Source organism: Lampetra planeri, chromosome 22, assembly GCF_965212315.1.
Source record: "Lampetra planeri chromosome 22, kcLamPlan1.2.h2, whole genome shotgun sequence".
In the NCBI taxonomy this organism is placed as follows: domain Eukaryota; kingdom Metazoa; phylum Chordata; class Hyperoartia; order Petromyzontiformes; family Petromyzontidae; genus Lampetra; species Lampetra planeri.
The window spans coordinates 2,763,368-2,790,327 of record NC_136128.1 but is presented as its reverse complement, the minus strand read 5'-3'; the positions used below and the strand labels follow the sequence as shown (position 1 = coordinate 2,790,327).

Below are 26,960 nucleotides of genomic sequence, written 5' to 3'. Positions count from 1 at the left end.
TCAGATCTCCCAGTGTTTAATTTTCTCAGCAATAAAACAGACGATAAAGTGTACAACGAATTCACGTTTATTAGAGATCACCAGCACAGTATAGCCCTGCTAGCCTACTGCCACAATTGATATACAAAAAAGGTCTCCCTCTAACCTGGCATCTCCATAAAAAAAAGAACATCAGTACCTGGTGTAGGTTCTGAATAAAATAAAAATTTCCGTGCGTTTTCACTTGTAATCGATCCAAATGAACACTCAATTCAACTTGCGCAAGCGGCAGGCTTCAGCGTCGTGTAACAAGAGGCCGACGACGTCTGACCAATGTCACGACTACGTTAGCAATGCGAGGACTCGACTTGTAAGCAAATGATTTGGTCAGTGGGCCTGATTCAGAGCAGATAATTAAAAATCCTGCTCTCCCCCCCCCCCCAACATCCAACTACTTGGGCCCAAGCTAAGAGACCATGGCTCATGTGATCGTGAAATCAAAGTGTGGCTTAGATGTGCCACACAAATTGCACACCTGCAGTACCGAGCTGCCATTGCGAAACAAAACCATACGCGTTATGTTGTGGTGTAAAATAGTCTTAAAAGCGTAAATGAACATTGTGGTTCGGGATTATGATCAGTCCGATGGCAATTGCTGAGTTTCCATTACTATGAATCAAGAATTATACTTATTTGAAGCAAAATGTAATGGAATAGTTTGAATATTATTTTCCAAAACAGGATGTATTTTTTTCTATAAGAGGAACATCGTGTCTTACGATTCTTGTAGCTTTTATACAAGTTTTGATTGTACTGCTACAGTAATTTGATATAATAACATGTCATGTGTAGCTTATTTCAACTTAAAACAAGTATTGACAATGTCCTTTATGTATTTGGCAAAATAAAGGACGTTTAAATGTCTATACTGCTTGTGAAAAGGGTACGTTTTTGGATAGATATACACATTTTAATCTATAGCAATGATTTGTACTATTTTAAATCGAATAAACGACACATGGACAAACATATTACTTGGAAACGCAGTAAATGCGACCGCACTATTGTACCACGACCATCATTAGAAGCATCCGGCTAATATGTGCCATTAAGTGTACATTCAGCGTTAAAGGATATTCAAACAGATGAATTGAGGGCACCATTCAGCCAGCCGACAACACTTCCTGCAGGCGCCTGGCGAATACCGACACATCACCAACATGTGCAGCTTTCTGAAAAGCATTACGTGTCGTTGCATTCTCCGATGTTATTTTGCTTCATATGCGTGCCATAATATTGTTTTATTTACACATTAACAAGAGATAGTATTTCATAACCCAACCTTCATTGTACTGCTTTGTTTTATATTATTGGAGTACATACACGGAATAACGTGTCCACATTTTGCCCTCCTTTGTATAGTTTGTTCCAAAACTGTATCTTTTCCAGATCTCTCTTGGCAGAGACATGTTGTGGCTTCATATTCTTGGTTCCTTCGGTAAAGTCACGTAGAAGGGAAACAATAAAATAATACGAAATAAAACGCGACTTTTCTCAAATTTTCTTGCTGTGGATTTCACACTTGATGATGATTGCTTGTGTTGCAGTCGAAACGTCATGATAATTTTATTGTTTTATATTATTATTTTGTTTCCCTTCTACGTGACTTTACCGAAAGAACCAAGCATATGAATCCCTGTAGTCACGTAAGCTTTAAATCGAAAATGTAATCAAAACATGTTGGCTTGTTTCCCACCAGGATTAAACAATATAATCCTGCAATTACAGTGCCGAATGTTGAGTTCTGTGTTTTTACCATACAATTCATTAGCTGTGAAATATCAATCACGGTAATTTACATGTAGAATTCACATTGGCAACTGTTTCCTTTATTCAACAGAACACTATTTTTTGTTACAATGTGGTCCCCCCCTAAAATTACAACTTCATATATTTTGTAATGTATACTCATAAGGTGCACCGTATGAAAAAGGGTCATGAACATAAAATACCGGTCTTGTAAAGTGCTTTCTGATATTTAAAATGGTATATATTCAGTCCTGACGTGTTACAAATTAATAATGCAGTGACAAAAAAAAATCCATCTTTAAATATATCAAATATTTTCTATTGATCGCTCATCTGCCTCTATTCTCTCCGTGAGAGCATGGGTCAGGGTGGATGGGAGGATTGTGTTTTCTGGGGCTGTGATAAGGATGGTCATTCAATCAGGTAAATTGATCCCTTTTGTTTTAGGCAAATGATTGGGAGGGGAGAATCTCTTCTTTTCTATTCTCTTTAATAATCGATTACACCATGATCCAATGTATAACCCATTGTGCTTTGATGCAACTCTTTTTCAAATGGACTCTATAACCATATACGTCGGTTAATACGATATTCACCGTTCGTGCATGCGGCTTTTATCCTAAGGTATAAACTTTTTGTAATTTTTTTTGTAACAAATAAGCTCAGGTGACTTAGCCCTATGCTGCACCACTTGCAGTGCAGAGAAGTGGAGGGGTTTTGGTTAAAGGGTTTGGCAATCAGGTGGTGGGAACGGGCACTTGGTGGCCACCTCAAAGCCTACTTAGCAAAACGTCCGTGGCCCTGCAGGAGTCGGATATAATCTATATTCAACACGTAGGCTTTCGCGACCAATATTATTCATAATCAACGTTTTTGGGTTAGATCGCGTTATTTATAAAAATGCTGGTAATTGCATCCAGCATCATCGGGCGAATTGCCCGATGATGCTGGATGCAATTACCAGAGGTGGGACAAAGTCATTGTTATGCAAGTCCAAGTCGAGTCGCAAGTCATCAAATTCATGACTCGAGTCTGACTCGAGTCCAAGTCACATGACTCGAGTCCACATCTCATAGGTGGGACAAAGTCATTGTTATGCAAGTCCAAGTCGAGTCGCAAGTCATCAAATTCATGACTCGAGTCTGACTCGAGTCCAAGTCACATGACTCGAGTCCACACCTCTGGCAATTACCAGCGAAACGTCATACTCAAATATTGTAAATGTTGTGGTTTCACACACCGGTGGGCTAAAGTAGTGAACTATTTGTCTTTTGTCAACGTGACACTTTTTTGCTGATTGGCCGAGTCGGGTGGTGGAGGGTTACGACACATTTATAAATAACGCGATCTAAACCCAAAAACGTTGATTATGAATATTCTATATTCGTTCGATGGTTAGTGCCGACCGTCGAACAAAGATTGCCACTGCATCGCGCGCTTTCGGATGCGCATCTGCGGCTGTCTGGACCGCTCCTTCACTTCGACATTAGGAAGCCACTTTAAAATCTAGATGTAAAACTAATTTCTTTCGAACTCCTTTGTTTTTAGTTTGTTATCTCCCGCAATCGGAGGTTGGATACGTACGGTGCAAAAGAAAGTCAACGTACATACAAGGTATAAAGAAGACCCCAGTGGATGGCATCATTGACGTAAACAAAAATGTGTATATTGCTACGAGCCCTAAACCCTCACGTTTGCTAATCCGATAAGACGCATTGCATGGACACAACACGCTCCCGTAGCATCGTGTTCTCACTTTTTGGATATGCTGGCTGTACGGGACTAGGTTTCTCTGTACTTTGCTGCTGCCTGTGTTGCCTCTTGTTTAATGTTGTTGCTGGAAAACCCCTGGATAAAACTGGTTAAACTACAAGAGGTGTAACTGCGTACAACGTTATCGTTCAATGTGACATTTGGTTGCTTTAAAGTGATAAACCAGAATGCATGTTCCGCGATGCTTTACCACTGCGAAAATTCAACGTGACAGGTTTTTAAATCTGGTCAGCCTACCGTCATGCTATCTACACCTGCACCTCCCATGATCCCACGTGTCTCGAACACAAATAATATAATTCACAATGTTTTATGGCATACATTCCACCTCTTATCAAAATAAATGGAACTGGAAGAACAATATTCTAATCAATATACCCTAACATGAAAAACCAGGGTACTTTTTTTAAACCACAAAGCATCATGTGAAGACGTACAACACCTTGAATGCCAGTCGGTTGTCTTTAAGAAAGATGTTCACACAACTCGCAAAGTGAACGACATGGCAACACTATACTGATATTGACATAAAGCTTAAAATGCGTCTCAACACCGAGACCTGACAATACGGTCAGTTCCACTTCTTGATTCACTCCAATGTCATAGATTACAACAAAGTTTAAGCAAAGAACACGTGATTCCCCTTGGCTGGGTAGCACTTGGGCAAACCGCTCAACTCTTGAACAAGAGGGCGGTGAGCACGTGTCCTGCTTTGGGGGAATCAACCCTGCCCATCACCCATATGGGGCGATACAATTACTTCAACTGTGTGTGACACCAACAGCGACTCTCCTGTTAATATACTGGCTGTAGGAATGTTCACTTTCCACCATGGGCATTTGCCACACTCACAGTTAAATCGACCATTGAAAGAAAACCCTCAAGGGCCCATCTTACCTGGCCACTGAGCTGTGCTCAGTTCAGTAGGTAGCCCATCAAGCCATCACGTGGGCTTGAACTCATTAAGTGCAATAACAACGTGCGCGCGCGCGTGTGTGTGCAGAAACTGGTAACCAGGCCATCAAAACACACTTTATACGAGAGAGAGAAGCACGGGTTTCAAATCCAGGATCCCAGATGGCTCAGTATTATGATGGCACAGACAAAAGCTTTAGGGCCCTGAGTCACCCAGCCACCTCCAATCCTTTTAAAAGCATTTATCGTGCAACGTGACAATTTCAACCGCTGGGTGAGTTTGTTGTTGTTGTTGTCGTTATGACTGGATGATAAAAAGCATTTGCACGTGATTATGTAAAAATTATGTTTGAGTTTGCTATACGTTTTTTTGTAAGCCAGTATAACCCAGATTTCACGGATTGAGAATTATCAAACAATTGTCACCGTTATGATACAAAAAAAAAGAGCATGAAAGAGATGACTTAAGTTCATTGTCTTAAGACAACACTTTCATTATGTTTAAAAATTAGGCAAATTCTAGGGGGCTTAAAACATGCAGGAAAGTATATCGGCGTAACGCCAATGTAAAGAACTCACACCTGCACACGTACAAGCGGGAAAAGCATAAAAAAACGCGTTGTCTGCATTAGCCGTCAACTTACCGAGAAAGGTAAAGAACCACGGATATGTGATTTGTAAAATACATGGGGCGGTCAGAAAACCTTTTGAGAATTAGACATCGAAAGGTACGTACACAAGACTCACACTAATTACAGTGCATCGTGTTTCACTCTGGTAAACCCTGACAAGAAACACAGTCTTGTGCCACTAATTGGGGTTGGCATATGAAGACTGGGGCTTTAAAATTAGGCCACATTATGTTTGGCGATACCTTTTTTTCAGGTGCCTAATTCTCAAAAAAGCAAGTAACACTCTGACCCCTGACCCCATACGTCATCCTTTGCAACAAGATTGTCGACACTTTGAACATTAGACTTCGAGTAAATAATTTACTCCACACGTTTAAGATATTTGTTTCTTTTCTTTAGAACATTGGCATCATTTTCATTTTTTTTCTCATAAAGTAAACACCAATGTGGCAAATAAAAAACAACTCTTAAAAGATCAAATCATTTACTTCTTGTAAAAAAAATGACTTTAACACTGTGGCCACAGGATGACTTCAGCTGGTTTTCTACGAGGTTCCGTGTTGCGGTGTTCCGTGTGGTTCATTGAGGGCAGTCGTAGGCTCCCTGTTTGGCCTCGTGACCTTCCAAGAGGATGAGCTCATTCAATGAAAAAGTAGAGCTTCCAGTCAAGAGTTCAAATCCTGCCCATAGTTGACTTGGCATCGTCATTATCATCATTGTCGATCATCATTGTCGATCATCGTCATTATCACCATCCCGCCAGGAACAGCAACAAATGAGCACAACCCGGAGTGCTCCAACAATCGGACTGGGAAATCTGCAGTGGTCACAGTCCTCTGGAAAAATCTGGTTCAAGCCATCGTATCGTAGCATTCCTGCCCCGTCGCGGGACCATCAACAGAGATGAGCCGTGTCCAGTGCCCATAGGAAAACGGGTGCAACGTTGAACCAAGCTCACGGTCCCATAGGCAACGTTTTTCTTCACCTCCGAATTTCCACGTGTAATGGAGAGTGATCCCTGCTTTCCTCGGTCTATCCACGGAGCGCGTGTACAGGAGGTAGGCGCAATAACAGTTTGCAAGTCCTGACTATGACTATGACCAAGCCCCGTACAAGCGATACATCGAACAAACTCGTCGAAACGTGCCCTGCGTATTTATGGTCGAGTGTTCCACTTTTATAGTTGCCACATTGCCAATGTCCGTAGCAGTGTACACACAAAGTGTCGCCCGTGCACATGATATCACATGCACTGATTTTTTAAAATCAGAAATGGTGTGCCACTGTCATTGTCGAGACGCAAAAAAAAATGAACGTATTTTCATCATCATCCCCGACAGAAAGAAGGGCCCTTCCGTTGTCATGTTCAATGATGGCAAGGGTGATCACACCAGCGATGCCATTTTCAGTGTCCGTAACCGGCTCCTCTCATCACCGCCATCACAAGGTGCAAATGAATGGATTTTGCTTCATGTCTTATCATTCGAATAGAAAGAAGAATAACAATAGACATCAAGCTCTCAAACTAAAATCCAACACGAAATACGAATTTCAAATAACATTTGTTTGTGCTGTCATCTGTGATTGGATTGAGACCCACAAAGTTGCCACACTTGAAAACAAAGTTGAATCACAGACGTGGAGCCTTGGTTTTGACCTCAGGACCTCAGCGATGCCTGATCGGTGCTCTGAGACGGGCATTAGTCCCCTGAGAGAGCCTGACGGAGACAAACTGATCAAGGACAGAGCCTGCGATATAAGAGATGCAGGCCCGTGTTTCTCCACAACACGGGCAGAGAATCGATCACGTCGAACCTCTAGGAGCCGCCTGGCCGACCACACCGCGATTAAAACACGACGAAAGAAATGATAACCGCTGATGATAGCAAGGACTGCGATACTTGGGAGGCCCGACCACAGCCGGCGCTAGAGGTTTTCTCCGGGCTGGTATTGCGGCTCCGTGGCCGTGAAGTAGTCTTCGAGGAAGGACTGCAGGTACTCGAACGTGGGGCGCTGCTCGGGCTCCTTCCGCCAGCACAGCAGCATGAGCTCGTACAGGGAGTCGGGGCAGTCCTGCGGGCAGGGCATGCGGTACCCCTGCTCCACATTGCCCAGAACCTCGCGGTTCATCATGCCTGCATGGGGGGCGTCATCACACACACGCGCACACACACAGATATATATATGCATGCATGTATGTTGAACTTCTTTTGCACCCATACGTAGCCAACCGTGCTAATCAAAGGTACAGGGGAAGGACGGCAACATAAACACATAAAGCAGTTCTAAAGAATTCATATTCTTAGGTTTTTTCGGTAAAGTCACGTAGGTAAAACATCAAAATTAATAAAAATAAAATAAAATAAAAATCACGACGTTTCAGAGGCAACACAAGTCTCCGTCATCAGGTGGGACCGTCACAGCCGGATTAGCTGTGACGGTCCCACCTGATGACGGAGACTTGTGTTGCCTCCGAAACGTCGTGATTTTTATTTAATTTTTATTAATTTTGATGTTTTACCTACGTGACTTTACCGAAAAAACCTAAGAATATGAATTCTTTAGAACTGCTTTATGAATCCTTGCAGTCACGAAAGCTTCAAATCTAAAAGTTCTAAAGAAATTCGTTTTCAACGATAGATGTAGCTCCAGTGGCTTGCTAATATTGGGAGGAAGCGCGTCCCAGACATACAGATCCCCCGTGGAGCCTTTAACAACCTGTTGGGGCAAATGGTGTGAGTGAGCACAGACGAGGGTCGGCACGGCATACGAGGTGGTGGGTGGCCAACATCACGCCCGGCCACCTTTGCCTCCCCCCAGCACTGATGTCCACACACCGCACCATGTACTCATTTAGAGCGGAGCCGACCAAAGGGAGGCCCATGTCCAGTTCAAATATTCACCGTTGTTATCGGTTGCGAGCGGCAATCAAACTCTGGTTGCCAGGTTCGTAGTGCAGTGCGCTAACCGCTTTGCCACCACTCCCCACACACATGCACGCAGACACACATAAGTATAGAAATGGACATGCATTTCGAAGGATATGCACACACACAAGTACAGACAAAGATAAAATATCCACCATATAAACTTAACGGACCGTTGGGGCAAGTGCTGTTAGCGAGCACCTATGACGGCTGGCACAGCACACAAGGGGGTGGTGGGTGGCCAGCACCATGCCCAACTACGTTTGTCTCCCTTGTGGAAATGTTTACACGTCACACCAGGTACTCAGTCAAAGCTGCGTCAATCGTGGGTCGGCCCTGGACCGGTTCAGATATTCGTCACATATCCCTGATACACCGTGGCCTCTGCCTCCCATCGTCTGTCCCGAGGAGTCAGTACGAGTTGGTGAAAGGGAAGGGTCCCGATTCAGTTCGGACATCAAATTCACGTCGCCGGGTTCATAGCGCAGACCTCTAACCACCGTGCCACCATCGTTCCATCCCTAATGGCACCGAGCCCCTGGAAATCTATGGACCTCATCAGCAGTAGACCTCATCAGAGCTGGTCTTTGTTGTCACTGCCTCATCAGCACTTGATGCTGAGTCGACCTAGGGGAGGCTCAGGACCGGTTCAGATAATCGTCACTGGTGTTGACCGTGAGCGGTAATTTAACATGGGTCGCTGGGTTTGTGGCGCAGCGTGCTAACCGCTACACCACCGCTCCCCACATGCATACACAAGCACACCCAGCTAGACATGCACACGCTCCTAGACATGCACACGCTCGTACACAAAGAGACCCAACACTGACCAGGGTAGGGGATGCGCCCCTTGGTGACCAGCTCGGTGAGCAGCACGCCGAACGACCACACGTCGGACTTGATGGTGAAGTGGCCGTGCAGCGCAGCCTCTGGCGCGGTCCACTTAATGGGGAACTTTCCTCCTGAGATGCGCACACACACAAAAACATGCGCACAGAAACACACGCAGTGAAATACATGCACAGAAACACGCAGAAACACACACACATTGAAAGACACACACCATTACTCACGGACACACCAAAACACACACACACACAGAAAGATACATGCGCAGAAACAGACACACATATTAACACAAACCTCAGATACATTGAATCTCAATCACTTCTGCATTGCCAGAAGTGGACGATAATTAAATAATGCAGTGTTGTCAGATCGAATATATTCCCCGTAAGTACCCAGTTCGTACGAGCAAAGATACCCGGTGATGGATAAGTATCATTTGTGGGCCTTTTCAAAGGGGTGGGCTCACAATGGCCCCTTAGCTTGGCTTCAAGCAAATTTCCAGCATACGCTTTCAGCTTCTAGGGCTCTACATGGTCTCGCTTCTTCCTCGCCGACTGAACCACTGCCATCCTGTGTTCCATAATTACGTTTTTTTTTGGGGTTAGATCGCGTGAATATAAACGCGTCGTTAAACCCGCCACCACGAGCCGACTCGGCCCATTGGTAAGGTTTGTCACGTAAACAGAACGTGCCAATTAGTCACTACGTCAGCACACCGGTGTGTTGGGGAGTAAACCCACAACATTTACAATTCGAGTAACAACGTTTCGCCGGTGATTACAACAGGCGATAGCCAGAATTGACTGTGAAGCAGTCCTCCTCCCTCGGTCTTAAGCCTACGTGTTAAACAACCTGCTTTTCCCGGTCGTTTCACCTCAATCACGGGACTCTGTTCAACAAGTGCACCAACGGCTGGTTAACGTCTTCTCGTTCAGCGGCCCGTCTTTGGAACGCGACGGGTTACACTCGGCAAGGGTCCGCCGATTCTCGGTACATTATTACATCGCGCCTGTTGACGACCTGTTTCCGAAACGCACTTTCAACGGCAGCTAATTGGCTGCGTCTCAGTTCGTTGACTTCACTCTCTTTGTCGTCGTGGTTCATCCGCATTGCAGAGATCATAGCTCGTGCAGCAATACCTCGATATTCAACATGCGAAGTTTTGGTATTATCATTATTTTACACAGAAATCTACAAATTGTAGTGAAATAATAAATACACTGAAATTTATATAAAAATAATAATTATTTAATCGATTTACAGTACTATATAAATAATACATTTACGTTTCTTCACCGCTTCTTTTATTCACATCAGTTATTAATATAAAACCTTTACAGTATAAAATACTGTATTGCTGTCAATATCAATTGTCTTTGTTTACAGTATGAACGTTAAGTTATGAAGTGTTTTTAGCATGAAGTGGTAAGTTACGATGGCTGGGAACGCATCCTCACAGTACTCTTATAAGTTATTCGACATGCGAAGTTTCAGTATACGAATGAAGCTCAAGGAACGCATCTATTTCGTATATCGAGGTAGTACTACATGTATAAGCACTTCGTGAGAACTTGATCCTAAATGTATTGCTGTGGATGTTCCGACCCACAGTGTGGGTATGAATGTTGAACTTCTTTCGCACTGTACGTAGCCAACTGTGCTAATCGGAGGTGCGGGGAAAGGACAACAAACTAAACATGAAAAGCAGTTCTAAAGACACGAATTTTCAATCTAGATTTGTGCATCGCTCTAGTGGCTTCCTAATATCGTAAGGAAGAGCGTTCCAGACGGCTGCAGAAGCGCATCTGAAAGCGCGCAATGCAGTGACCATCTTTGTTCCATTGCTAGCCAAAAGCCGCTGCTGCGAGAATGACCGAAGTTTGCGTGATGGTTGATGCTCCTTGACGAGATCAGCGTACGATGGCTGTACGCGCCCCTGGTACCGTGGGGGTGTCGATGGTGCACAGTTCTCATGAGTTCAGGTCACCCTGCGGGCGCCATGTGCCGTGAGCCCGGTGTCTCGGATGGCTACTGGACGTCTGTGAAAACTACTGGACACCTGTGAAAACTACTGGACGACATCTGTGACAAAAAAAGGTTCATAGCTCGTCGCATTGCTCCAGGACAAATCAATATCCCGATGATTCTCTGCGCAGGCGCGGGGCCGCGGTGGGGTGGGGGGGGGGGGCACCTTGCTGCGCCGAGTACTCGTTGTCCTCGATGAGGCGGGCGAGGCCGAAGTCGGCGATCTTGCACACCAGGTTGTCCTTGACCAGGATGTTGGCGGCGCGCAGATCCCTGTGCACGTAGTTCATCTTCTCGATGTACGCCATGCCCGACGAGATCTGCATTCAGCGCGCAAACGCAAGACGCGTGGCCCTTCACCGGACTGTTGGGAGCGAGTGCTTTTGTTGTGAATTGTTGTTATTGTTATGAGACAAACCACGGTGGTGCGATTGTGGCAACGCGCCGCGGTAGTGTAGCGGTTATCGTGCTGCGCTACGAACCCGTCGACTCAAAAGAGAGCCGCACGCGACTTCAGAGCCGCAGGTTTGCCAACGCCCCTTGCCTCAGGGGGTTCTGGCTCAGTGCCCTGACCCGGCCATCGTGAACGTCACGATAGCCGGCCGGCCCGGCCGTCTCCAGTTCTTGGAATTTCCATTCAGCGAATATTAACGTTGGCCACCACAAGCAAGTGAATAGGACTGCCAGACCGCTCCATCAGTGGCCGAAACTTGGACCGCGCGTGCGTAGGGCGCACACGCACGATGTACGAGCGCACTTACCTGGGCTGCCATGTCCATGAGCTGAATGAGCTTAAGCATGCTCCCTTCCCCAGACTTGACGAAGTCCAGGAGGCATCCTGTGTACAGACAACATCACAGGCATGCTGTCAAGTCAAAAGCGATTTGCTGCTCAAATGAGCATGATGCGGTGATCTCCTGTTTACAGCCCTGAGCCAGTGGTGGATATTCCTCATTCCCATGGCAGGTGTGAGTCCATTCACAGAACCACCACTGTTGACTTTGCCATGAAGTGGTGCACAATTTATCAAGCCCAGGAGGGACGATGGGCTGAGTCAACACCCAAGCAGGGATTGGAACTCGGCAACCTTCCAATCGCGAGCCACTCGCTCTCCTGCTGAACCACCGCTACCTTCACGTAAATAAGTGTTTTGATAAATGAGGCCGCGCATATCTTTGGGTCTGGAATGTATTAGCGAATGATAAGGCAGCACTTTGTCGAGCGATCATTTGTGGCCAGGTCGCTTCTGAAAAATAAGTTACTACCTCAGTGGGCTTTGGTTGATAGGATGGGGGTGGGTTACTTTCCTTTGTATATTGTTCGGTGATTTGTTTACCTTTCTTGTACTTTGCACGACTACAGTAAAACCTTGGATTGCGAGCATAATTCGTTCCGGAAACGTGTTTGTAATCCAAAGCACGCGTATATCAAAGCACTCGTACATCAGTTGTGATCACGTGACGCTCGGCAGACAAAGCGTATACACGTACTACTCGTATTGCAAGACCTCGCTCGTTTATCAAATTAATATTTATTTTAAAAAAATTCTCGTCTTGCAAAACACTCGCAGACCAAGTTACTCGCAATCCCAGGTTTTACTGTATCATGTTTTGGTACTGTTTGTTGTTGTAACGTTCTTACCTGCCCCTACTGAACATCTGTGAAAAAGAGCATTATAGCTCATCAGATTCCTCCAGTATAAATATTCTGATGTGCAGTGAACACAATACAAACATTGATCAAGTAATTTTCCAAGAGGAAGATGGAATCCCAAAGGATAATCAGGTTTTATTTTGCCCCAGTTGTCAAAGTAATATCGATCTGCAGCAATCCGCACGATCATCAGCAGCCACGATCAATCCGCCGCTGGATGTAGGCCTCCCCAAGCCATCGCCATCTCTCACAGTTCGGCGATGTAACACATCCATGTCATAAATCCACGCAGAAACAGGGGTGAATGATATACAAGCTCCGTACTGAAACACGCCCGAGTCGGGAATCGAACCCAGGCCCTTGCTGCTGTGCCCACGAGCTGCGTTGCAAGTTACTGGGGACCACGTTTCAGGCTGCACTACCGTCGGGGAAAGGATATGTGACCAGTGGCGTCACCAGGGGGGCGCGGGGTCTACGGACCGCACCGGGTGACACCAAAATGACTGTCTACACAACTTGTGTGCAGTGTTTCCGTAGTGGTGGGGCCTCTTCACCTTTGTTCATGTACTCGGTGACGATGTAGATGGGCTCCTGGGACACCACGGCGTAGAGCTGCACCAGCTTGTCGTGCCGCAGCTTCTTCATGACCTGCGCCTCGTCCAGGAAGGCCGTGGGCGACATGGTGCCGGCACGCAGCGTCTTCACCGCCACCTGCGTCGAGCCGTTCCACGTGCCTGGCGAGAGCAGCCGCCGCGCGTGCGCGTTCACGTGCGTTCACGTGTGTGTGGGGTGTGTGTGGGGTGTGTGTGGGGTGTGTGTGGTGTGTGTGGGGTGTGTGTGGGGTGTGTGTGGGGTGTGTGTGGGGTGTGTGTGGGGTGTGTGTGGGGTGTGTGTGGGGTATGTGTGGGGTGTGTGGGGAGCGGTAGCGTAGCGGTCAGCGCGCTGCGTTACGAACCCGGCGACCCGAGTTCGATTCACGCTCACGGCCAACACCGGTGACGATAATCTGAACTGGTCCTGGGCCTCCCCTAGGTCGACTCAGCCTCAAATGAGTACCTGGTGCGGTATGAAAGCACCACACCTGGCCACCTTTGTCTCTCCACATCAGTCTACCTAGGGGAGGTCCAGGACTAGTTCAATATTTGCCAGTAATTGGTTGTGAGTGGGAATCAAACTCGGGTCGGCGGGATTCGTAACACAGTGCGCTTACCACTGCACCACACCAAAAGAAAAGACAAAGATCCCCCGTATAGTCTTAACAAACTGTTGGGGCAAGTGCTGTTAGCGAGCACCTATGAAGTCCGGTACGGCACACGAAGGGGTGGGTCGCCAGGACCACGCCCGACAGCCTTTGTCTCCCCATTGGCGATGTTTACACACCGCATGAGGAACTCATTTGAGGCTGAGTCAACCTAGGGGACACCCAAGACCAGTTTAGATACTCGTCACTGGTGTTGGCCGTTAGCGGGAATTGAACTCGTGTCCCCGTGGGTCATAGTGCAACGCGCTAACCACTACACTCCCGCTTCCACGCACACACACACACAAAGACAAAGATCCCCCGTATAGCCTGGACAGACGGTTGGGGCAAGTGCCGTTAGCGAGCACTTATGAAGGCCGAAACGGTACACGAGGGGGTGGGTTGCCAGGTCCCCAAACCCGACCGCCTTTGTCTCCCCAGTAGCGATGTTTACTACACACTGCACCAGGTACTCATTTGAGGCTGAGTCGACCTAGGGGAGGCCCAGGACCGGTTCAGACAATCGTCACCGGTGTTGGCCGTGAGCGGGAATCGAACTCGGGCCGTCAGGTTTGTATCCCCACACACACGCACACATGCAAGCACACACGGACAGACGCTGGAGCACAAACTCACCAAGCCACACATCGCCAAAGCAGCCGGAGCCGAGCTTGACGTCGAGCGTGAGCGACTCGCGTAAGATCTCCCACGCGTCCTTCGACAGGCCCTGGGTCTGCGGCACGAAGACAGGGCAGGGCTTGACGAGCCTCCCGCAGAGCCCATCCGCCACATCTGCAGGGCACGCACACGGAGCGCCTGTTAATGCCGTCCATTCGGCCTCCGGTCGGGAGAGGGCGGGGGGAGAGGGGGGGAGGGGTGCACTGCCCTTGGAGCAGGACAGTCGCGAGTAAATTTTTGTTTCTTTTTCGGGAGTCGACACGTGCCCAGTGCAAAGATACCGATCGCAATATAGAAGAGGAGCAGCGGGAAGACAGCGAGGAAAAATCCGGGATCGGGGCGCCGGGGCTCGACGAAGGGGGAACTTCTGACCGCATGCGACAACAAGAAAGATTATGCGGGGAGGGGAGGATGAGGAGAAAGATGACTAATCTCATAGGAGAAAGGGGAGGGGGGGAAGTCACGAGTTCTAATCCTGCCACCTCTGAGGTAGAATAAACCGGGGGAATTATCGTGGGAGCACTCGCAAAGACGAGCCAATGTGAACTACACTTGGAAATGAAGTTGTGTTGCCCTCGGGCACTTTCCCAACTTGAGACATGAACCTGGATAAAAAAGGACTTCCTTTGCAAAGACACAACCGCATTCTTCAACACATCAGCTTCAAATACAAATCGTTACATACCGAGGACAAATGCACGTGAGAAAGCCTTACATGATCTACGCATGTGCCTCATTCTTCCCAAACTTGTTGAATGTAGAGATCAAGTGAAAAGAGCATCAACTCACTATACTCTTTGGTTCTTTCGGTAAAGTCGTGTAGGTATAAAATAAATAAAATCACGACGTTGCGGGCGCAACACAAGCGTCATCAGGTGGGACAACCAAAGCAAGAAACAATTTCCCACTTCAGCAAAAACAAAAAAATTATTGCTGTGGTTTTCCCACCTGATGATGATTGCTTGTGTTGCAATCGAAACGTCGTGATCTAATTTATTTTATACCTACGTGACTTTACCGAAAGAACCAAAGAGTAAGGTAGGGCACTGATAAGGGGTTGACAGTTATGGATGTGTATATATTGGCGATGCTGGCTCGGTGCGCTGTTAGCGCCGGCGTGCAAGAGCTTACTGGCATAGTGCTCCACCAGCTGGTGAATGTGGGCAAAGTGGATCCGGTTGGTGATGTAGAAGCCGCCAGAGTCCAGCCTCCGGATCTTGTAATGCTTCACGGTGTCTCCCTTGATGGGATCGTAGTCCCGGATGGAGAGCGAGTAGGCTCCTGCAAAATGAGCAAACGTCAACGGCCGACGCGGAAGCCACGACACGATACGAACGTGAGTCTCTTTGGAGTTACCGGTGCTGCCACTGCCGCGGTGGCTAGGAGATGTTAACGACCTCGCCTGGTATGCAGGAGGTCGTGGGTTCGATCCCGACCCTGACGATGCCTATATATTTGGAGTTTGCATGTTCTCCCCGTGGTTGCGTCGATTTTTCTCCCCCTCCACATTTATAATCATGGTGAACTAGACTAAACTAATCTAAACAATTTTTTATTTTACCAGGTAAAGCCCACTGGGCTATGGAGCTCTTTTTCAGAAGCGATCTGGCCACATCACGTGGAAATTTAAAGCAGTCAAATAACTCTAAACGCATGTTTCTAAATCTGGAGGGAAAAACCGGAAGACCCGGAGAAAAATCCACGCGACCACGGGGAGAACCCCACAAGCTCCAACTACACAGCAGGCATTGTCAGGGTCGGGATCGAACCAACGACCTCCTGCATACCAGGCGAGGGAGATAACATCTCGTCCACTGCGAACGAGGAGATGGCCCGGGACAGGACCGAGTGGAGAGAGAGGCAGAGCCCCCCCCCCCCGGACCCCTCCCCCACACGCACGTGCAGGGGGACCACAGTCACAGGTTCAAGGTTTCAGACGCCAATTCGCCCACGTGCTCACCTTGAGTGGTCTCACTCTCGCGGATGAGGAACGTCCCGATGGGGTTCGCGGGGTCCATGAGACAGCGATCAGCGTCCTTCCGCGTCAGCTTCCCGAAGAACCACCTTGCGGGGACAGCGCCGAGATCGGCGTAAGGAGGGGGGGGGGGGGGTGCACGGACTTGACGGCACAGCGGCATCGCGCCACGCACGCTCCCCCCCACCCCGCCACGTTGCTCTTCCACAATCGTCACCGTTGGGCAGCTGCCGTGTATGCTGCGTGCTATCGTTGGTGCACACTGCTATTGCTATCGTTACATCCAACACCGAATGATTTTGCCGTTGGAACATACTCACCGGACGCTATCGATGTATACACACTGCGCGCTATTGCTACTGATACATTCAAACCGCATGCACGCTCTGTGCACTCCGTGGTATTGCTGTGTGTACAGTGGTGCACGGGGTGCCTGCGGCCTGCGCCTGCTGGTTGCTACGCAGGTGCTGTGTGACCGGCGCGCGTGTGCTGCACTTGCTGCTCACTCCTTGGCCTGCACGGATCCCGCAGGAGCGACGTAGTTGCTGGGGATGTACCCCGTGAGGCCGGACGACAGCGAGCTGGCCGTCCACCAGTCATCGTCCCTGCACCACAAAGACGCGGACAAAGTTCCCCCTCTATAGCCATTTACAGACTTTTGGGGCAAGTGCTGTTAGCGAGCAGCACCAATGAAGGTAGGCACGGCACACGAGGGAGGTGGGAGGCCAGGTTCTAAAGTGCGTTGAGTTGATGGCTTCAGCCAATGCTTGCACAGAATTATATCACGTTAAACTAAGTTAAGTGCATAGTTCAGCTATATACATGTTTTGAGAATTATTAGTTTAACTGCCATGTGACAAACATTGCTCTTCGTGGCACAGAGCAGGTGGGTTAAACGCTGCCCTCTCTACTGCCTGGCATCGAGGGCGCTTGAACGGATCTCAAGAGGTGGAGCTTTGTGGTGCCTACTTCCGCAGGCTGATCCCAAAAAAACGAAAGCGGTTGCGTGTCCCTGCACGAGGTCCCGATGGCTACATTTTGTCTCACGAAGCGGACAGAGAAATTGGGATAACGTTGTGGAAAAGAAATGATAAAAAAAAGAAGTCTGAGACAAAAAAGAAAAAAAGCTCCCAAGCCCAGTGCCCTATGTGAGCCTTCATTTGTTATAACCGTGCAAATAAACATGAGTGTGGATACACACAAACGCACCCCTGAATGGACACACACACACACAATGCGGTGAGCTTGCAGCCACGTGTGGCGCACACTCTGACACGTGAGGTTAACCACAACAGAGCACACAAGCGATACAATTACACCGGTAAACTGTATAACTTGGGAGTGCGTGAAATGATGACCTTGGTCGGATGGGAACAGAAAACTACAGCTGGAACGATTGTGATGAGAGGCGATGGAGGGCAGTTTGAGATTTTGGCGCAATCTGATTCCCAAGAGATGCAACACCTTGATCCGCAGCCTATTGCCTCCCCAAATATATTACAATAGTTTCACATTTTTCCGAAATAGCAAGTGCGAATTCAGAGTTGTGTAGTGCGTCGAGCTGCTGGTTGGCTGAACGGTGAAATTCATTAAGCAAAAGTCATTCAACACATTCCTGCGGTGGGAGCTTGTAGGAACGTTGGGTTGCTCGGTCAATGGCGGCGTGGTGTATTCCGCAAATATGGCCGACTGTGAGGCCGGGCACAAGCCGGCGTGAGTAGGTTAAACGTTGAGTCTTATAAGGGCACCACGGGGTGACCAGCCCCCTCCCCACCCAACCCCACCCCTCCCACCCCCCACCCAGCCCCACCCAGCCCCTGCCCACCCTCCCCACCCAGCCCCTCCCCACCCTCCCCTCTCCACCCAGGCCCACCCCTCCCATTTTTGGATGCACGACGGACGGACACAATAATCCCCTGTGGGCTGGTGTAACCAGGAAGTTCCTACCAGTATTATGCAACCGTATTCTTGGTTCTTTCGGTAAAGTCACGTAGGTAAAGAAAATTATAAATAAAATAAAAAATAAAAGTAAACTAAATTAAATCACGACGTTTCAATTGCAACACAAGCAATCATCATCAGGTGTGAACACCACAGCAAGAACATTTATACTAAAGTGGGAGAGATGCCAGGAGGCTATATAAGTTAAAGAGGGGGGGTGGGGGGGGAACGGAGGGGGGGGATAGGGAGCGAGGGGGAGGGCGCCTCGTGGACGCCAGGGACTGGGCGGGTGGGGGGGAGTAGGCGGGGCCAGAAGCGAGAGGCCGAGTGAGCGAGAGATGCACGGGGAGGAAGAAAAGAGAGCGACGCGGCTACGAACAGCAGCCAAAACCAATGAGGGCACCCAAAGCAAAATAGCAGCACTGCTAAACCGTCTTTCAAAAAATATAAATTCGTGACATCGTGTGGTTCAGATGAAGAGAACCCTCACTCACGAGTTGATTATTTGAAATTTCTCGCCCTTCTTGAAACTCAGGTCCTCAGGGGTCCTCGCGCTGTAGTCAAACAGGGCCACGAAGAACGTGACTCCCTCTGTCGGAGCACACAGAAACAGGTCTCACAATTAGAAGGCAGAGAGGGAGGTGTGGGATATTGACATATATACACACAGCTGATTCGTGCTGCAGTTAAAATGTACCTCACAATCTTTTTCCCTGTCTTTTTTGGCCCAATATTATCATAATTGTGTTATCCGCCACGTAATGGGATGAAGTACCCTTTTGGCATCTCTCAAAGAGTGGTAGAACCCTCCGTGTAAAAGTAATGCCCGCTGAAGTGAATATCTGAAATCCATTTAAGTGGCCTCTGTTCCACACAAAATGCCGTCGAACTTTCCCACCCACGCTGCCACAGAGAACACAGTTTAACCCACGACAGCGAAAGCAATCTTCTTGGTTCTTTCGGTAAAGTCACGTAGAAGGGAAGTAATAAAATAATATAAATAAAACATAATAAAATGAAATAATGAGAATTAATAAAATGAAATAATGAGAATTATTTCATTTTATTATGTTTTATTTTTATTATTTTATTACTTCCCTTCTACGTGACTTTACCGAAAGAACCAAGAAGATGAATCCCTGCAGTCACGAAAGCTTTAAATCGAAATTGAAAGCGAAAGCAATGTTTTCGAATTCTCAAGCGAGCTGCAATTTAGTAAAATTAAATGCGGAACCGAGTTACAATTTCACTGCGATAGATTTTTTGCTGTTGCTGTTCAGTCAGTGGTGAGCAGGCTGAGGGCCACAAACTCGACACTTCACCACGTGGGATCTCAGCACTGCTAGCTCAGCACTTTGACCTCTGGGCCACCTGGCCACCTCCATGTTTCCCCATTTTAAACGAATTATTTTATTTTATTTTGCCAGGTCAGGCCCACTGAGCTATTAATTGGCATGTTCTACTCGTTGTCCGACACGGAGGCGCACGCATGTCATCCAGCGCTTTTTGGCGGCAGGGATTGGTGGACCACGCAGAGATCATCGACTGGTGTGAGACTTGCTGGGGTGTGAGGGGGTGGCCGGTCGATGGCAGGAGAGCAAGTGGGTTCCTCATGGATTGTGATTGGTATTCCTGTGCACACGTGGGTTTTATTTGGTTTCTCATCACATGCATCACTAATTATTATCTAAACTAAACTATTTTTTATTTACCAGGTAAAGGCCAATGAGCTATGTAGCTCTTTTTCGGAAGCGACCTGGCCACAAATGACAGCTCAACGAAGTGGCTTATCGCGTGGACATTTATAGCAGCCAAATACTCTCCATGCAGGTTTCTAAACGTGGAGGGAAAAACCGGAGAACCCGGAGAAAAATCCACGTGCCCATGGGGAGAACATGCAAACTCCAAATATACAGGAGTATGGATTGGGATCAAACCCACGACCTCCTGTATACCAGGCAAGGAAAATAACATCTCACCACATTGGCGCCCAAAGGATGACTGTGAGATAAAATCCTCGAAGGTAATACTTATATTACACTATGTAACACAATTTCTGTTCCTGGGTGATACGTCTGCTCATAAAACAACCGCAATGGACTTCTCTCCAAGTGCTGCTCACTTTATTTTATGGACTTGGAAGGAATGACAAAACTGTGTAACACATTTTTTGTTTGTTCCGGGGTCGTAAGTCTTACTTCGTAATTGCTCATGCCTAAAAAGTATCGAAAATGGCTATTATTTCCCACAAACTTTGCTTTTGTGACCAGGACAGTGATATTTTGAAATGTACCTATTTTCCAGAACATTTCAGATAGATTCAGTGCTGAGTAAACTTGGAGTAACTTCTAGAACATTATTTCCAGTAATATAAATAGTAGCATAAAAACAGGGGCCTTAAGCCCACTGGTTCAGTTTAGTTCCAGCTGCCTAAGTGGACATATCTGCATTTTTTTGAGATGGCATCAAGAGGCTGTAAGCATCCGGCACACGCATTTTGCTATGTCTGTGGAAGCATCTGCTAAGATGTGTGAGGCCTACAAGGCATATGTCGGAATGCCTGTCGGGGATCAAGACAAACACTTTGTCACACAGTGTTATCATTCCTTCCGAGTCCATAAAATAAAGTGAGCACCACTTTGTGAGAAGTCCGCTGTGGTTGTTTCGTGAGCAGACTTATCACCCACAAAGGAATTGCAGAGTTTTCAGCACTGGCAAGGGCTACTAAAACAAATTAATACTAACCGCACGTCCCTCTCTACAGTGATCAGAGGGACACTTTAAATTTCAAAAATGTAAAGGAAAAAAAATAATAGTTTTCATTTTCAGTATTGCGGCCGCAAATCCAATGTTGATCATTAACAAAGCGAAAGCATCGCCACACTCCAAACGAGCCTTGGGTGGTGCTCATTCCCATTGCGAATGCCGAGCCAGTGGTGGAAACATTCCGAATTTATGCCATGGGACCAGTTCGAGTAATGGGAAAATAAGTGCCGACTTCTCCCCCAATTGCTGCCATCCTTGCCAAACCTATGGGATGTAGATTAGAATGTTGTTGTTGATGATGAAGATGATGATAATAATAAGTGGGGCACCAATGGCCATAACGCCATTATTTCAGCAGCTTCACCAACTGTTTTCAACAAACAAAAGTGCCTCCGTAGACGAATAAGTGTTACCCTTCATGGCAATAAAACAGGTGTTAAGATGTTAAAACACCAAACGGAAACCTTTTTTCAAGGGATCATGTCTGCATAAACCACACACAGTACTTGCGGTGCACATGCAAACAAAAAGTGGCCAAAAAACTTTGTTCGGTAAAAAGTCTCTCCGCGTTGCTGCTCCACGTTTTTTTTTAGAATGTCCTCGCAGCTCATTTTCAGCTTGGTTCCCTCCCTTCACTCTCCCTCTCGACTTCCCCATTAAACCAACACGCAGAGCTGACCTGCAGCCGCACCTCACACTTTCTGGCGCCTCTTGCTCTCATATTATGTCACCGCCGTTGTTTTTATTGATTGGTCGCGTCATTCATTTACGACCGTTAAACGCCTCGCCCGCCAGTCGCGCGCTATTCCTCAGGGACCCTGCACTCGTTCTCGGCAACGTTGATATTTTTGTCCTTTTTGGTTTTGTTGTTGTCACTGCTGTGCTCGCGCAACCACGGATCTCCCCCGGGGTGTAAAATAGCCGGGCAACCGACCCATCTGTTGCGACGAATCAAATAAAACAAAAAATGTAAGGCTAACATGGTGCACACACGTGTGATGCAGTCAGCAGGAGCAGCATGCGCTGGAATCTTACATCTCCCCCATTGTTCCCGTCACACATCACGGACTCATTTCCGGCACCGAATCAGCCCGGGTGAGAGGCTGAGTGCAGGTTCAGTCACCGCGCGGGCACCCGGCTCAACGGGATTATCCGTTGTAACATATCAGAATAAAGTCACGTAGGTATAAAATAAAATAAATCACGACGTTTCGGGCGCATCACAAGCGTCCGTTGTGATTTATTTTATTTTCTACCTACGTGACTTTACAGAAAAAACCAAAAAGTATGGATTCCTGCAGTCACGAAAGCTTAAAATCAACATATCAGAATAAACTCCAAATCCTACAGCAAATACACGTGAACAGCCCTGAGGAGTACCACTTGGTTAAAAAGACAACGTACAAGTGATTACGACCTTTGCCTGCGTCCTCTGTGCTATACACGGACGCTATAATCAACCACTGCGAAGTCACTACCAAATACCTTGTCCGCAATAGTTAACGTTTCAATGCCGAGGTTGTCACCCGCTCAGACAAGGCGCAGAGCACCTTTACGTACATTCATAATACTGGTGGAAAAACCCATTACAGCGGATCTCCATTAGGACCTGCACACCACACCCGCGTGCTCGTTAAGTACACCTCGCAGTGATGAATCATAGAAAGTCAAACTGGTATTTTGCGCACGTTTAGTTTGTGACTAATGGCTGTGTAAGTGCGGAGGCAGGAGATGTAACATGCGACGAGCTGCGCATGCAATTTCCACGACCAGAATTCCTGCGCGAAACAATTCTTTCCTCAGTGACGCATTTATAAGCTCTAACCTCCACTCGTGATCCTGGGCCGATGTTGGAGATTCCACATTCCCATGCCCGGGACCAGTATATCCACGGGACGACCACGGACGGCTTCCCATAAATTATCACTCGTTTAATCGACCCTGGGGGGATGGACGATTGGCCGAATTGAACACCGAATTTGCGACGAGACAAACTGATCGCAGCACCGCTCGGCCGGATCTTTATAGCTTCACGAACGTTGTTTATTTGAGCCACCTGGGCTTTAGCACGAGGCCTAAATCCAGATTGGCAGCAACGCAACTACAAGAGCAGACCATGATGGCCAGCTACAGATCGTGCAACAGCTGGGGGATATGGCGATTGTTGGGGTGCAGTGGCATCAATGGCACTTGGCTGTGATGACAGCATGACCTCGACTGTCACGAAAAACAAAGCCTTATCAAAGAACAATGCATCACGAACTACACATTTTTATCTTACCAGGTAAAGCCCACTGAGCTGTATGGCTCTTTTTTCAGAAGCGACCTGGCCACAAACGATAGCTCAACTAAGTGGCGTATCACGTGGAAATGTATTGCAGCTAAATAATCTCAACACTTGTTTCTAAACGTGGGGGGGGGGAGAACCGGAGGACCCAGAGAAAAATCTACGCGCCCATGGGGAGAACACGCAAACTCCAAAATATACAGCAGGTGGCATGGTCAGGATCGAACCCACGACCTCCTGTATACCAGGTGAGGTAGTTAACATCTCGCCACCATGGCGCCAGAATTACCTCCATGATGACAGCTGGTCTCCATGGTACTCGAGCTGGCTCTGTGATGGGAGTGAACATCATCGTCAGGGCAGCCGTGGTCAAGCGACTGACTCGCTCGCTGACCATATCCACTACCCTCAACAGATGGACGTGAATCCGTCTCAAGCTCCCAGGAAGGCCGCCCGTGCCATCTGACACCGCTCACCTTGGTAGTGGCTGCGCTGGCTGGACAGCGTGCCCGTGAAGGGCATCATGGAGCCGCCCATCATCATTCCGCTGGGCTGCGTGGGGCACGAGATGTTGGCGCCCTGGTAAGTGCCGGGGCTCGACATCTGCGGGACGGCGCAGCTGTTCTGCACGATGTAGGCGTTGCCCGCGCCGTAGCGGCAGCGCTCGTTGCCGGCGTGCGCATCTTGCCGGCAGTCCACGGCCGACGACTCGTCGCTGTCCTTGCTCTTGGCACAGCCCATGTCGGCGGCGTTTCCTGCGAGCCCGAGCTGAGCGTTCAATCGCTCGTTAGTTCGTTCGCTCGCCATTTCGCCCCTCCTGCGGCGGGAGAGGCTACAGCGTGCGTTCGTCACACGCGCTCCGGGTCAGGTGGCGCTGCCTCAACGAGGTGGTCATTTGCCAACCACGGGGAGATGAAGGTGAAGGCAATGAGGAATCGGACACCGATGCTGATGCCTCAGCTGATTTCACTCTCTCCAGGATATGGTCTGACAATCTGCGTATATTTTTAGTGTAATTTTCCCCAACTGCATGTATGTTGAACTTCTTTTGCATCATATATATCCGACAGTACAAATGAGATGAAAGATACGATTGGATATTTCAAGTCGCAGGCAAACCTTTTTGTTAAAGAATGGCCCACGGAATGATACACCACAGAGCTGCCTCTGAAATCCCTTCACACAGTATGGTACAGCACCTTCCCACTCGCTCTGCCATGACCAGTAATTGTCCGTCACATGACAGCCAAACCGAAATTTTTTAATTCTCAGAGCTGAAATTTTAAACCAAATTTAACGTGATAGATTGTTGTACAGTCACTGGTAACCACACTGAGACCATCACCTCCCTACGCCTGAGAACCCAGCTTCATCACAAGTGCCTGCCTGTATTTGGACAGATCATCTCGGCGATGCCGGCTCGGTGCTGGGATGACCTCCGGGCCACGCACCAACCTAACGAGCTCACGATCTTACGATTGGGAACTTCGCTACTCTCAAAGTTGGTGTCTCATATGAGTGTGGGGAAATTCTGATCGCAGTTTTTACTTTTTTTATCTATCACCAGTTAAGGACTTGGCTGTCACACATGATAGCTCAACGAAGTGGCTTTTCACGTAGAAATGTATTATGTCAGTCAACGCATGTTTAGAAATTTGTAGGCAAAAACCGGAGGACCCAGAGAAAAATCCACGCAACCACGCGGAGAACACGCAAACTCCAAATATACAGCAGGCATCAGCGTCGGGATCGAACCCACGACCTCCTGCACACCAGGCGACGTAGTTAACATCTCGCCACCGTTGGCGGCCCCGAGCCAGTGCTGGAGCTACCCCTCCCTGCAGCGGAGGCCTGCGAGTGATCTACATATTGTGGGCAGGCGCTTTCATGATTGACCTGGCGGAGCCACACGGAATCCCAACAGGCTGTGAAGACACGCAAACCCGCCAGGCTGCCAAAATAGTCGAAAGTCAAAAAACTTTCGTCTGTTTCCGTGATCAAAATAGCCATGGGGGGGGGGGAGGGGGGGGATAAGATTGCTGGGTGGCTCGAGAAGTCACGGAGCACTGAGATGGCACAGATGCGATCCTCGGTTCGAATCCCGGCAGCCGCCCGCAATGAAAGTGGATTCTCAAGTGCAGCGAGTTGGTGGCTCAGCGCAGTGGCTAATGAGTCGGTGTAAACGCTCCATCCTGTTACATTTTGATTTACAATTAATTCTGCCTCATAGCAACGATTGGCATGCGACAAACACCCTTAGCAGGACAAATGATTAGGTGATGCTACTGCTTCGTTGGCAGTGGTACACAAGCATAGTGAACAACAAAAAAACACCCCACACTCTTCAACAACCCTGTGGCCTTCAGAAGAATAAATGAAAAATCTGCAACGTTTCAGGCCATGGCCCTTCTTCAGAGCGCATAGGCAGAAAGGCCAGAAAGCTCGAGTGGATTATAAGAGCTGGAGACGGCACTTAGCACCATGGGGCCTGATGAGAATTGCATTTTAAATGTTTTGTGATGATCAGTTTTTAAATAACCAGATGAATATAGTAGCTACTGAGTACCAGAGAAACCCTTCAAGGACCCAGAGTGCTACGTATGTATATATGTTCGTACGGAGCCAACCGAGCTAATCGTCGGTGCGGAGGAAGGGAAATAAACTAAACACAAATGGCAGTTCTACAGAAATGAATTTTCAATCCAGATGTAAAAGTGCATCACTCCGATGGCTTCATAATGTCGGAAGGAAGAGCGCTACAGACTGTCTATGTTCGATGGCCAGCCCGAAAGCTGCCGCTGCTGCGAGGGTTGACCGGTGTTTGCGTAACGACAAAATAAAAGCGTTTACATGCACTGCCAGGGCGACCCCGTCTTGTTTGTCCTCACAAGAACAAATCTTCCCAAAGTGCAGTGACGGCAACCTTTTATAATTTAACTTAACACGCAGGCTTTCGCGACCAATATTATCCGTGAAAAGAGGTTTTTGGATTAGATCGCGTAAATATAAATGTGCCGTTAAACCCGCCACCGCCCGACACAGCCAAATAGTAAAAAAAATTACATGTTGTGAATTTACTCTCCAACACACGGGTGTACTGTATTAATTGGCATGTTCTATCCATTGTCCGACGCGGAGGCATGCGCATGTCATCCACCGCTTTTGGGGGCAGGGATTGGTGGACCCCACAGAGATCATCGACTGCTGTGAGACTTGCTGGGCTGCGAGGGGGTGACCGGTAGATGGCAGGAGAGCAAGTGGGTTCCTCATGGATTGTGACTGGTATTCCTGTGCACACGTGGGTTTTATCTGGGTTCTCGAGTTCTGTTCATCACAAGCAATAAGAATTATGAACTAAACTAAACTATTTTATTTTATCAGGTAAAGCCAACTGCACTGGCGGAGCCAGTGGGGGGGTGTGGGGTGCACGTGCCCCCCCCCCCCAATGATCCGATCAAAATCCCTAATTTCGATCGGATCATTGGGGTTTATTAGTTATAAATGGGCATTT

The 26,960-nt window shown here is 47.9% G+C and overlaps 1 protein-coding gene across 5 annotated transcripts in view; it reads right to left on the bottom strand.

Moving 5' to 3' along the window:
- Positions 1-26,960, bottom strand: part of LOC144724932 (tyrosine-protein kinase Yes-like) — an 80,903-nt gene continuing 53,943 nt past the window's right edge. For 3 of the 5 annotated variants that reach the window (XM_078604252.1, XM_078604250.1, XM_078604251.1), the window contains 11 exons: positions 23,926-24,217; positions 18,891-18,987; positions 16,962-17,060; positions 16,441-16,544; positions 15,612-15,761; positions 14,439-14,594; positions 13,117-13,296; positions 11,671-11,747; positions 11,076-11,229; positions 8,866-8,997; positions 1-7,243 (listed from right to left, as the gene is read on the bottom strand). In XM_078604252.1, the coding sequence (XP_078460378.1) occupies positions 7,035-7,243; positions 8,866-8,997; positions 11,076-11,229; positions 11,671-11,747; positions 13,117-13,296; positions 14,439-14,594; positions 15,612-15,761; positions 16,441-16,544; positions 16,962-17,060; positions 18,891-18,987; positions 23,926-24,190 (1,623 nt within the window). In that variant the 5' untranslated portion in view covers positions 24,191-24,217 and the 3' untranslated portion in view covers positions 1-7,034. The remainder of the gene's footprint in view (positions 7,244-8,865; positions 8,998-11,075; positions 11,230-11,670; positions 11,748-13,116; positions 13,297-14,438; positions 14,595-15,611; positions 15,762-16,440; positions 16,545-16,961; positions 17,061-18,890; positions 18,988-23,925; positions 24,218-26,960) is intronic. The other 2 variants (XM_078604254.1, XM_078604253.1) reach the window with 1 other exon arrangement.